At 17.0% G+C, this 13,264-nt stretch overlaps 3 protein-coding genes across 3 annotated transcripts, besides 25 other annotated features; 2 read left to right on the forward strand and 1 right to left on the reverse strand. All coding sequences in view use genetic code 6, as the record gives it.

Moving 5' to 3' along the window:
* The first annotated feature begins 147 nt into the window (after positions 1 to 147).
* Positions 148 to 177: a microsatellite.
* A 211-nt stretch (positions 178 to 388) lies between these two features.
* Positions 389 to 438: a microsatellite.
* Positions 439 to 511: 73 nt separating this feature from the next.
* Positions 512 to 540: a microsatellite.
* Positions 541 to 606: 66 nt separating this feature from the next.
* On the forward strand, positions 607 to 5,197 carry IMG5_196200 (hypothetical protein; the record flags this gene model as incomplete). Its single annotated transcript, XM_004024298.1, has 5 exons — positions 607 to 1,056; positions 1,100 to 3,230; positions 3,290 to 3,594; positions 3,641 to 3,897; positions 3,952 to 5,197. Exons 1-5 carry the CDS (start codon positions 742 to 744, stop codon positions 5,195 to 5,197), a joined length of 4,254 nt encoding a protein of 1,417 aa, XP_004024347.1. The 5' UTR covers positions 607 to 741.
* A 78-nt stretch (positions 5,198 to 5,275) lies between these two features.
* Positions 5,276 to 5,348: a microsatellite.
* Positions 5,276 to 5,385: a microsatellite.
* Positions 5,293 to 5,458: a microsatellite.
* Positions 5,295 to 5,461: a microsatellite.
* Positions 5,301 to 5,478: a microsatellite.
* Positions 5,304 to 5,439: a microsatellite.
* Positions 5,304 to 5,448: a microsatellite.
* Positions 5,426 to 5,472: a microsatellite.
* Positions 5,479 to 5,735: 257 nt separating the features above from the next.
* Positions 5,736 to 5,812: a microsatellite.
* Positions 5,813 to 5,935: 123 nt separating this feature from the next.
* Positions 5,936 to 5,979: a microsatellite.
* Positions 5,980 to 6,037: 58 nt separating this feature from the next.
* Positions 6,038 to 6,872, reverse strand: IMG5_196210 (hypothetical protein; the record flags this gene model as incomplete). The annotated part of the gene is made up of 3 exons (XM_004024299.1): positions 6,038 to 6,139; positions 6,193 to 6,341; positions 6,650 to 6,872. The coding sequence occupies 3 exons, from the start codon at positions 6,870 to 6,872 to the stop codon at positions 6,038 to 6,040; spliced, it is 474 nt and encodes a 157-aa protein (XP_004024348.1).
* Positions 6,343 to 6,403: a microsatellite.
* Positions 6,393 to 6,476: a microsatellite.
* Positions 6,393 to 6,484: a microsatellite.
* Positions 6,399 to 6,488: a microsatellite.
* Positions 6,402 to 6,489: a microsatellite.
* Positions 6,421 to 6,488: a microsatellite.
* Positions 6,446 to 6,499: a microsatellite.
* Positions 6,873 to 7,469: 597 nt separating the features above from the next.
* Positions 7,470 to 7,498: a microsatellite.
* Positions 7,499 to 8,415: 917 nt separating this feature from the next.
* Positions 8,416 to 8,445: a microsatellite.
* Positions 8,446 to 9,310: 865 nt separating this feature from the next.
* Positions 9,311 to 9,356: a microsatellite.
* A 633-nt stretch (positions 9,357 to 9,989) lies between these two features.
* Positions 9,990 to 10,030: a microsatellite.
* A 521-nt stretch (positions 10,031 to 10,551) lies between these two features.
* Positions 10,552 to 10,637: a microsatellite.
* Positions 10,638 to 10,870: 233 nt separating this feature from the next.
* On the forward strand, positions 10,871 to 12,277 carry IMG5_196220 (hypothetical protein; the record flags this gene model as incomplete). The annotated part of the gene is made up of 1 exon (XM_004024300.1): positions 10,871 to 12,277. One exon carries the CDS (start codon positions 10,871 to 10,873, stop codon positions 12,275 to 12,277), a length of 1,407 nt encoding a protein of 468 aa, XP_004024349.1.
* Positions 12,278 to 13,264: the final 987 nt, after the last annotated feature.

A 13,264-nucleotide genomic window follows, 5' to 3' on the forward strand; every position in this document is an offset into this window, starting at 1 on the left:
AAATTATCAAAAATAATATCAATGAAAAACTTATGCTTTAAAAATAATGATTTTAAATCAAAATAAAAAAAAATAAATTTAATATAATTAATTACTTAACATTTAAAAAATTAAAAATATTCTATCTATATTTTAATAAATAAATTAATATATATATATATATATATATATATATATTATTACAAAGTATTTTTTAAAAAAGCTTGTTATTTAATTATTAAATAAATAAAGAAAGAGTATTAATTGAAAAAAATTTAATAATAAAAAAAGATTTCGTAATTTCATAAAATTATTTATATGTTTATATAATTTTAATAAAATAAAATTTTTAAGTAAATAGAATTTTTTAATTATTCAAATAAAATGGTATTAATAAAATTATATTTAGAAAAAATAAAACAAAAATTTAAAAATATAAAAAGAAACTTAAAAAAATAATATATAAATAAAATATATTAATTATCTTTTAATTAAAAATAATTAAAAAAAAAAAACGTTCCTAAAAAATTAGAAAAAAATAAAAATAAAAAAATGAAAAATTTTACAGGCACACAAACTTAGTGCTATAATATAGACAATAATACCTTATTATAATTTAAAGCAACAACAGATTTACATAATTCATTAATAAAAGAAAGAAAGAAAACTGAAAATACACGTACATTTATAAATACAGGAAAAGAGTTATTAAAGCAAGCTCGCATAGAGAAACAAAATGAAAGAATTAATCCAAGGAAAGAAATGACAATAGAAAGCGAAATTATAGCTTTGTCGAATTACGGAAATCCCATAACAAATGAACGAACATAGAAGCTAATAGAATAACAAAGGGAAAATAGAAGAGAAAAGCATTTAAAAACTTTAAATGACTTCGAAAAATGGATCGAATCTTTAGAAAAAGATGTTTTATTAAATTACAAAGAAATAAAAAATGATATAGATAATTATTTTATTATAAATGATAAATAATTAGACGATTATTTTGAAAAATTAAATGACGATGTTCTTTTAAAAAGAGAAAAAAATATTATTTAAGAAATTAATGATATTGTTAAAGTAAATTAATATACATTTAATATATTTTTTTGTTTAATAATAGTAATGTGAAGTAAAGAAAAAAAATAAAGTCAATAATTTAGATGAGAAACTAGAAGAATTAGAAAAGGAAAGGGAAAATAATTTTATATTTTTTTGCAATAAATTAGAGTTTTCACTAATTGAAATAGCCTTTATGTTAGAACCATAAGTAAAAGAACTTGTTAATATTAAAAGAGATGAATTCCAAAAAAGTGTTAAGGAAAATAGAATTTTAAATGAAGAATATGTTAAAAATACTGAAGAATAATAATTGAAAGCTTTAGAAAATTTCATTTAAAAAAGAGACTAAAAAATTTTAAGATGGAAATAATTAAAACATGATGAAGCTTTGAATATTTTTAATGTAGAAATATAAACTATGGAATATGTTAATCCTAATTAAAGAAAGGAACTTTATTAAGAATTAAAAGATAGATAAGTTGAAATATTTAAAGGAAAAAATGAATTTTTAGATAAAGTAAATAACATAGATATGAATGCATTAAGTAAATCCTATTGCGAAAAATAATTGGAAGAGTTATAAAAATATAACAATACAGCCTAATTATATTTTGACTAGATTTTCGATAAAATAATGTAAGAAAGTGAAGAAAATAAACAAAAATGTACACAAAGAGTCTTTTAATTATAATAAAGATTAAACTACATTGAAAATTTGCCTGAAAATGAAATAGAAGTTCTTTTAAATGAATAAATAAACCCAATAATTATATAATTATATGAGAACTCACGTTAATAAATAAAAAAAAGTATGTAATTTTAAGAAGAGTAAGATTTTAAACAAAATGAGTTAGTTTAAAATATTTTGAAGGTTTTTTTAAAGATTGGGGAGAAAAATGATGATAGTAAAAAAAATATGTAAAAACTAAACTTCGAATTTGAACTAAAAAAAGCTACTGCAGCAGATGAAAACGATGAAAAATTAGAAAAATTAAATGAAGAATTCGAAAAAATCAAATTTTTGTTAAAGTAAGCCCTCCACCATCCTAAACTCAATGAACTTTTGGAAATTTCATTTAATAAAATTGATGATATAGAAAAGGAATATAGAGATTTTCATGAAAAAAACATTCAAATAGCAAAATAATAACCTATTCTTATCTAAAATTTGTTTTTGGAATATGAAAAATCTATATTGGAATATTTCGAATTAATTCCTTTGTCATAAAAAAGCTAAATTGAAACCAGAAATCTATAAAGAGCTTAAGAAAAGGCTTTAAAAATAATTCAAAAATAGGACAAGCTTAAAGAATTAGAAGAGTTAAAGGCATAAACAGATAATGCGAATAAAAAATAAGCCAAAAAAGCACCTCCTGCAAAAAAAAACGATCCTAAAAAAGGATTATCGGAAGCTGAAGTACGTTTATAAAATGTCATAGATCAAATCGGAATTGAACCTGTTTAATTTTTTAAAACTCCACTTAATAATGAGTATATTATGGGAAGTTCTGAAGAAGAGTTAGCAATTAAACTTTATAAAATCGAAGGAGAAGATGAAAAAAAACAGCCTACTGTTTAATAAATTTAATAAGGTAGTTAAATTGATCTTCAGATAAGTGAAGAAGTAATTATTCCTGTTGATTTTAAATAAAATCCGCCAGTTGATCCCGAAGGAAATATTATTTTGGAGAAAAATGTTGTTGTTGAATTACAAAAAGTAATCGAAATTGTTTAAAATTGTAAAAGAAAAGCTTTTGAATATATATAAATAGTATTAGATGAAACATAATCATAAAATAAAATTAAAGAAAAAGAATTCGTAACTATTATATTTAAAATATATATATATATATTTATATTAAAGATAGAAGATTCGATTCTTAATTTAGATGAAAGGTTAAAAATTCACTACCCTTTAAAAGGAAAAGTAGAAGTTGAAATTTATTAGGTAAGGTCTGCTTAAATAAGTTAACATAAAAAGAGATATGAAAGATTTGCTAGATCTTCTATTGAAAAGATTGATTTATAAACTGAGCATTTCAACTTTTTAATGGAATAGGCTTTGGAAGATATGAAAGAACATGAAATATAATAGAAATAATATAAAGATTCTTTATAGACAGCTAATAAATTGGCTAAACTTTAAGGAATATAAAACCATGTTAAAGAGAATTCTTTTTAATTTGGAGAAAGTATTTATATATTATTATTTTCTTGCTTTTTTTATATATAAGAAAAATAAATAAAAAAGAAATTAGATATTTGGAAGAAAAGTTAAAAAGTTTAGCAAATGATGAAATAGAGTTTATGCTTTAAAAAAATAAAACTTTTATAAAAGAAAGTAAGCTTTTCTCTGAAGGAGGTGAATATGCAGAAGATGAAGTTTAATGGTATTAAAATATGATAAAAGATATAGATTAATAATTAGAAAAATCTAGAATTAAAAGAAACGAACGTATATAGGAAATTATAGTTCATATGAATAATAAAAAAAAAGAATTAATTGAATAATTTGAAAAAACTTATGCTATTGCTATTGAAGAATTAGCTGCAAAAGTAAACTTGTTATTAAAAATAAATAAAAAGATTTCAATAAATAAAGGATGGAACAGGTACAAAATATGGAAAACCACGTCGTTATGTCTAAGAAAGAATGCGAACAGAAATGAATAAATGTGAAAAAGCTTAAGATGCAATAAACGAGAACTTATGTAAGTTAAAAGAATTATATGAAGAATACAAATAAGATGAAAATAATATTGAAAAACATATAAAAGAACATACATAAGTAAACAAAATGAACTTATTTTCAAATAGAGTTAGAAGAGTACTTATGGTACTAAGAACAATAATGAAAAGGTAATTTTTTTTTTTTTTTTTTTTTTTGGAATGTTTATTTATAAAAAAATATAGATATGCAATTCATATAAATGCTTTAAAATAAAATTGTCCAATAATAGATATTTAGAGAATAACCTATATAGAAAATAAATTTGATATACAAATAACTTAATAAGAATATGAGAAAGATAAGATTTTATAAGAAAATGAATTAGAAGAAATCGGACCTCTTTTTTTTTAAAAAGATAACTTAAAGTTTTCTGAATGGGTACAAGAGATTTAAAAAAATACAATATTGGAAGCTTAAAAAATATATTAAGGAGAAAAAGCAAAATTTTTAACTGGAACTGATAAATGTCCTGATTATTTAAGATAATATGTATAATTAAATGCAATAAAAGCAGAAGAATTTAGAATTTAATCATGTAGAAATTTAAGAAATTCATGTGAAGAATTATCTAAGTTTTCTCCTTTTATCAGCGAAATGATATTCGTATCAGTAAAGTGGAGACATTAGTAATTTTTGAACGAAGAAGAGAGAAAAATACTTGAGAAATTTAGTATAATAAAGGAATAAAATGAAAATTAAAAAGAAAATCATATAAAGAAACTTAGACCAAATCTTTAAAATCCTTAATGTAAACAAGAATTAATACAATTAGTGAATGAAGAAAAAGATAGAATGAAAAAATATATTGAAATATTAAATTTTTACAAAAATAATTTACTAGATTTGCGCTTTAAAGTAAGCTCAGATTTCTTTAGGGCACTTTTAAATAATTTTGAGTTTTTATTAGTTTATTTTGATAATGAAATCTTGTTTGAGGATTTTAATAAATTACCTGGAGATGATGAAATTTAAAAACAACATGAAAATATTAAAGTCCTTTATAGAATTAAATAAAAAGGAATTAATATTGACACTTCAAGTGAAAGATCTTTAAATAAGGTTTGGGTAGGATTTCCTATTGATTCATTTAATATTGATGAAAGAAAAGTTGAATATAAGTAAACAGTTGTCTAGGAAGATGAGAAAGGGAAAAAAGAAAATAAAAAAGGTAAAAATCCACCCAAAAAAGGAAATGAATTGGAGGAAGCTAATTAAACAAATAATAATTAAACTAAAGATATCAAATCTTTTAAAACCTATAGGTAGAAAAGTGCGTGCTTGTAGAGAAATAAAATGTTTGATGAATTCAAGAAAAATTTTTGTTATTAGATAGAGAAAATTAAGTAAGAATTCAACGAATTAGAAAATATAGAGTATAAGTTTGAATTTAAATGGGAAAGTATTGTTAAATCTTTAAATAATTTATGATTTATTTATTAAATATTCTTTTATTTTATTTTATTTTATATTATTGTAAAAATAATTATAATAATATAAATTAATATCATTTTTACTTTTATAAATATTTTACTTTTATTTTTATATTTTATATCATTTTTATTTTTATTTTTATTTTTATTTTTAAAATATTTTTATATTTAATATATTTTTATTTTAATATAATTTTATTTTTATTATTTTAATTATATTTTTATTTTATTTTTATATTTTTTTTTTTAATTTTATTTTTATAATCTTATTTTACTATATTAAAATATAATTTTTAAACATTCGACTTGATTTAAAATTATATTAACTTTTATATTTAAAATATTCTTATAATTTTTTTTTTTCACATTATATCATTTATTTTTATAAAGCAGTTTAGGTCATATTAATATTATAAACTTCTCTATTATTTAATTTAAATTTAAGTGAGAATATTCATTCAAATATTTTCATCTTATTTACATTAGATTTGTTTCTTATTATTTATAAAAGAAATTATATATTCCTATTGCAAAATTTTTTAAATTAATATTTATTTTTTGCTATTTTATAATCTAATTTTATTTTGTATCTTTTTAATTGATATTAATTTTTGTGTAATAAATAATATTAATCATTTTTTTATTTATTAAATTTAAATTTTTATTTAATATTTTATTTTATATAATAATTAATAATAAGATAAAAAAATATATAAAAAATTAAAAAAGTAAAAATAAAATAAAATAAAAACATATAAAATAATATGAAAAAATACAAAAATATTTATAAATTATAAATATTTTTTTTGATTTAAATATATTTTAAAAATATTTATTTTCATTTTATTTTCCATCCTAATTCTTCTCTAAGTTTTTTATAAACTGGTTTACATTCTCTTTTTCTAACGTTATGTAAATCTTTGTTTTTAGTTTTAAGTTTCTTTGTTTTTTTTTTTTTAAAAAAAAGTTATAAATTAATAATATTTTTATTACAACATATTTTTCAAGAATAAAAATAAGTTTTTCAGGATTCAAATGAGAATATTTAGTATATCTATTATTACCTTCTAAATAATCTAATGGATTATTTAATAAAAATAAATCTAAAAGTTATCTTAACTCCCTTAGGCATTCCATCAAATCTAAAAAATAAAGAATAATATATATATATAAGATAAAAAATAAATAAAAAAATATAAATATATATATAATTATATATAAATATATATTATATAATATATTTAAATATATATATTTATATTTATATATATGTATATTTTTATATTTATTGTATTCTTTAAAATTAACTTTGTTGTTGTTTTTAAATATTATTTAATATATATATATGCATTATATATTTTTATTTTTAAATTTTAAAAAAATGTAAAAAAAATCTAATTTTTATAATTTAATATATATATTTATTTTATTTCATATATATCAATTTTACTTGTACAATGATAATAATTATTATTACAAACTTCAAAAAGAGCTACTAAATCTGTCTATAAATTATAGAAAGCCACAATATTTAATTCTTTAATTTAATTGCTTGTAATAATTTCCCATATTTTTTCATTTATATGCTTAAAGCTTAAATATAAGCAAGCAATTAGCTAATCAGACTTAATAATACTCATAGAACTGAAAGTTCCGACCATAAAATTAATCATATCTTAAATAAAATCATTAACTTATATATTTCTTTCTTTAGGGGTCCAGTTAACTTAAAAATATGATTATAAAAAATTATCTACCTTTTCTTACATTTATTCGTTTATATATTCTATACATTTAAATCTTAATTGTTCAATCTATTTTATGCATTCCATGCTTTTACTCGGAGATATGTTCATTAATAATTGAATTTATTATACGTAATATTTTGTTGATTTTTATAAGTATTCTAAATTTATATGTGTTTAGGCAATTTAAACTACACTTTATATATTTTCGAATAATGTTTATTGTATAATGTTTTTAAACTTTATTTTTTTTAATTAATTTTCAAATTTTTTTTTTTTAATTTTACTGTTATATATAATTAATCTAATTAAGAAAAAATCAAACTATTCTATTCTTCAGTTCCTTATATATATAAAATGCAATTTTCTATAAACTTATTGATAATAAAAGATATTTATTAAAGAATCTAAGAAAATGGTAACTCATAGTGTTTTTCTTTTTTAATTTTAAGTTATCATCTTTTTCATCATCTGTAATATTAAATATTTATGCTAATTACTCTTTATATTAAATTAAAGTTATATAAATATTAAATATTAAAATATTAAAATATATATACAATAATCATCTTAATTATTAACTTTCATATGTCCAAAACTTTAATTTAATAAAGTTTCTTTATTTAAGTTTTTTATATTTTCTATAATTATATTAGAATACTGAAAAAGGGAATCTTAAATAATTTTTAAAATTTGTATGGAAGAACTTTCTAATCCTAATTTATTTAAAATATTAGAAAATAATAAAATGTCATTTTTTGAAGGAAGAAATTCTAATTCATCTTTTAAATCATTAAAATAATCCTTTTTTTTTTTTTTTTTTGTTAAATTTAAAAAAATATTCTTATAAAAAAATATTTAAAAAACTTTTAATTTTTTTTCTATTTTCTACATTCCTTCTATAGATAATTATTATATATTATTTATATCTATAAAAAAGTTTTAAATTTCTTTTTCTAAAATGAAAAAGCCAACTGCATTTTCCAAAAAACACCTTAATTATTTTGAATTATTTAATTGTTCACATTCACATATTTAATATAATTATCTTTGCCTATTTAACTTTAAAATCTCATTGAATATTTGTTTTTCTTACATTGTTTCATATATACTTTAAGGCTATTTTAATTGTAAAAAATCTAAATTTGTATCAATTTTTAATTATCCTTTTATTGTATTTCTTTACTAAAATTATCCAATTTTATTTGCATTAATTTAGTTTTATCCTACATCTATCATACTAACTTTATTTGCAATATTAGAAATTCTTAAAGTGCTTTTTCGGACTTCCATATCAAATAAAATACTATTTTATCTAGATTAAATGCTATTTTTAATATTAAATCCATCCAAATTTTAAATGTTTTATAAATTTTCAAAATTCTAAAAATATATATATCCTAACTCTTTTTATTTTATTTTGAATAATCAATCCATTTCCTAATAATTTACTCAAGTTCTCTTATTAACAAAAAAAATAAAAAAATAAAAAAACAAAAAATATGTATATTTTAAATTACAAATGAATTCTTGAAATAATTAATGGAATAAAAGATAAAACAAAATTTTATAATATCGGGACTATTTGATTTTCTTTACTTTCTAATATAATTTTTTTTATTTATATTATATTTCTCATACAAGCTGGGTATTTTTGCCTTTTTAAATTGTCTATTGTTTTTTATAAAATATTCATCATTTATTTCGAAAGATCTAACAATTTTAAAGTATTTTCTATATTTTTTAACATTGTTTTTTTTTGTTCTATTTCCAATTTATCATATTAATTTTTTTTTCTTATTTTCTTATTAAATTTATTTTATTTTATTTGTTTATTTTTTTTACTTCTATTTTTATATTGAATATCTTCATTCTTTCTTATAAATTGTTTAATTATTATTTTATATTGAAAAATATTTCGAATTTTTATATTATTTCGTCCGATTTTTCAAAACATAATTTCTTTTTTTTATATTATTTATATATTATTTAATTATTTTACTTTAATTTATTCATCTGAAACAGAACACATTTTTTAAAGTTCTTCTATATATTCATCTTCCTTTTATAATATATTTATTATGTATTATAATATTTATTTTTTTATTCTTTTGAAATTTTACATTATTGTGATCAATTATGTATTTTAAGTTTGAAACTTAACTTTCGTTTTCTTAAATTAATTGTTCTTAATTCAGCATTAAACTTAAATTAATTTATGTGTTTTTATTTAATATTAATTAATAGTAAAATTGTATGTATTTATAAAATAAATATATTAATTATTTAAATATATCAAAATGTTAGAATTTTATAATTATATTATATATTAAATATATATAATATTTTAGAAATATAATTATTTCTATTTAAAAATTATATATTTAAATTATATATATTTAATAATAATATAATAATTATTATTAAATATCTATTTTCTGGCAAGAAAATAAAATATATATATTTTATTTTTTGATAAGCCATAAAATAAAATAAATAAAATATAAATATTAAAAAAATATTAAACTTTATATGAATAAAATATATATAAATAGCAAATTGATTTTAAAGTAAATTTCTATAATATTAAAATTTTATTTTAAATATTTTATAATCTATTATATTTTATTTTCATTTTTTATAATTTAAATTATTAATTCATTTAAATTAATCTTATTAAAGAGTTTTATAATCAATATTATGTTTTAATTTCATATGTAAATTAAGAGATACATAACTTCCATAACTTTTTTAGCAATTTTCTTAATAACACTTTAAATTTTTTTTTAAAAAAAGATAATTTAATAAAATTATAAATATTTTATTATTATAATAAAAAAAGAAATTAAAATACTTATAATTTTTTTTAATAATATTTAATGAAAAAAATTTATTTTATATATAATTATTTTTTATTACTTTGAAAATTTTATTAATGTCCTAAAAGCATCTTCTATTTCTTTTTTTTATTCTCTTATTAGCCTATTCATTTTAATCTTTTAGGCTGTTTTTCTATTTTAGGTTTTCAACTATTTACTATAATATATAAATAAAAGTTATTTTATTAATAAAAAAATTATCTTTATAATTAAGCAAAAGAATTTTTATATATAATATATCTATTTTATTTTTTAAGTAATTTTATACCTCTAGGTTATATGCTTTATCCTTTAGCTCTTAAATTTCTTAAACATATTACATTATATAAGAAATAATCCATTTATTTTATAAAAATATTTAATCAAAAATCATTGAAACATCGTTTTTATTTTAAGATTCTACGTTTTCAGAATTTTAATTTAATTATTATTTTTATTAATTTTTTAGATTTGATTATTCTTTGTTAACTATATTTTATTAGTTAGTTGTGTCAATATTTTCTTTCATATTTAATATGTTTTATTATAATTATGTTTATAAGTTATCTTTTTAATTATTGTTTTAGATATTCTCATTTACTAATATTATATTATTTTTTATTTTTTGTCCGCTATTATTAAATATAGATTTTCCGTTGTTTTAATGGCTCTTAGAAATTTTCATTTTTTTAATTAATCAAAGTATATAATTTTTTTTTTTATTTAAACGCAATTTTATTTGTATTTTATTATATATATATATAAAATAATAATTTACTTATATATTTATATATATATTACAAACTAAGAAATTTTATTTATTATTTATTTATATTTTTAAAAAAATGAAGAAGAAAAATAAAAATTTATAAAATTATAATAAAATAAAATATAATTTTATAAAAAATATATAATAAATTAATAATATTAAAAACATTATTTTTATATATATATTATTTTTTTATAAAATAACAAAATAAAAATATTTTATCTTTTAATAATGTTATAATTATTCATATATTTTTTTTATTTTTAACCGCGTTAAATGCTACTGAAAGTTTAGAAAAAATGAAATAATCAGATTTAAAATTAGTAATCGAAGTGTTTAGACACGGTGCTAGGTATCCTATATATGATGTATATGATGCTCCTTAATAAATATATTATTTAGGATAATTAACATCTGTAGGTATGCGTTAACATTTTTAATTAGGTTAAATTCTTAGGTAAGAATATATAATCGAAAGGAAATTTTTACCTTAAAATTACGATCATAATTAATTATATGTTGTATCAACAGAATCTAATAGGTTAAAAATAATTTATATAATCAATATTTATTTTTTATAAAAAAAAAGAACATTAATGTCTGCGTAATCCTAATTAGCCGGATTATATCCTTTAAATTATGGATCATAAATAGAAAATTCAATATTAAAAAGTCCAGAATTAATGAAAAAAATATTAACACCTCCATTCGAATCAATAATTTAGTAAATATAAGATTATAAAAATTATACTAATTACGCACTTCCATAAGGACATTAACCTATTCCAATAATTATAAATAATAAAATTTTGAAAGCTTATACAACTTCTAATTGCCCTTAATAAAAATATTGGATGTAAGAGAATTCCAAAAGTGATGATTGGAAAAGAATAAAAGGCCATTTTTAAAATAGTATAGATAAGTTTTGTAAAATATTAGGTTTAAATATTGATTAAACAGGCTTTGAAGAAGTACAATTATATTTGGACACATTTATTTCAGATAAATTCTAGAATAGAAAAATTGTATAATAAATAGAAGAAGACTAAGAACTTTGGAATGATTTGAATTTAATTTATACTATTTTACCTCATTTATAATTATATAAAAAACCTGAATAAAAAAAGGCTGTTGTAACTCCTTTTTTTAAATAAATCATAAAGAATTTCGAAGATAATATTAAATAAAAAAGCACATATAAATGGTATATGAATTCTGCACATGATACTACTATTGAAATGATTTCTTAAGGATTAAATTTAACAAGTTGGGAATGTATGGAAAAGGCTAAATTAGGTATTTTAGAAAATAACTCTATTTGTATTTATACTTATCCAGGATTTGCATCAAACATTATATTCGAAATGTACGAAAGTTAGAATTTAGAAAGGTTTATTATGGTTAGATATAATGGAACTTATTAAAGAATATGTGATCAAACAAGTATTTATTGTAATTATGATGTTTTTAAAGATTATTTATTAAACTCGGTTGTTGAAGATTATGATTAGGTTTGTGGATTAATCGATAAATAAATTTAGGTTTATAAAACACCGACTTCTACACTTATTTTGTTGTATTTTTTAGGACTTTTATGTTTAGTATTTTTAGCTTATTCTATTTATTTAAGAATTAGAATAAGAGAATATCTAAAGAATAATATGGATAAATAAATTGAACATATTAAGTTTGAAGATATTACATGATAATATTTGATTCTAATTTTATATAGCAATGTTTTAATTTTAAGTTTTTTCTGATATTCTATAATATTTATTTATAAAGATACATATTTATTTTATAAAAATTATTTAAATTATAAATAATTCTATATTTAATAATAAAATATTATTAAATAAATAATTTCTATATTTAATATAATTAAATTTAAAAAATAAAAGAAAGAATTGTGGATTTATGCTAAAAATAATTATAATTTTTAATAAAAATATAATACTACTCTATATTAAAAAAATAAAAAAAAATATTAAGAATTAAGTAAACCAAGTTCTATTGTATTGAGAATTAATATAAAATTAAATATAAAATTTATTAATATATATATTTATTTTTAACAGATAAATAAAAACTTTATTAAAAATATAAGTAAAAGCAATAAGCCTTAACATTCTATTAAAAAAAAAAAAAAAAAAATTAGAATGCTAAATAAGTTAAATAAACTGAAAAGTTATTATTCTTAAAACATTAATTAATATTATATAAAATAAATTTTATTTTTTAGTATATTTTAAATTCAAAAATTAGTATGCTTATATAATAGTTTTTTAACAAAAAAAAATATATGATTGCTTGATAAATAAAAAGGAATTTGCTTAGTAGACCAATATCAGAATAATATTGTTTAAAATGTTTATAAGGATTAGTATTAACTTTTGTTTCAAAAAATGTAACAAATTAATTTTATATCCAAAAAGTCTTCTTTATTAGAAACATTTTAACAATTAATATAGCTTTTAAGAAGCATATCTAAAGGTTTATTTTTTGGTTTTAATGAGAAGTTACTTTGCTTGATAAATTTTGGCTTTAAATGGGATTTAAATTAGCTGATCATAAACAATAATTTCATAAAAGTAAATCAAATATTATAAAAAAGCAAGAATTACTTGAAAAATTTGATGTATAAAATCTATTTTCTATTTATAAAAATAAATAAATTAATAAATGTGAATTTA

This window comes from Ichthyophthirius multifiliis (genome assembly GCF_000220395.1).
Source record: "Ichthyophthirius multifiliis unplaced genomic scaffold scaff_1120509251399, whole genome shotgun sequence".
NCBI lineage: Eukaryota > Ciliophora > Oligohymenophorea > Hymenostomatida > Ichthyophthirius > Ichthyophthirius multifiliis.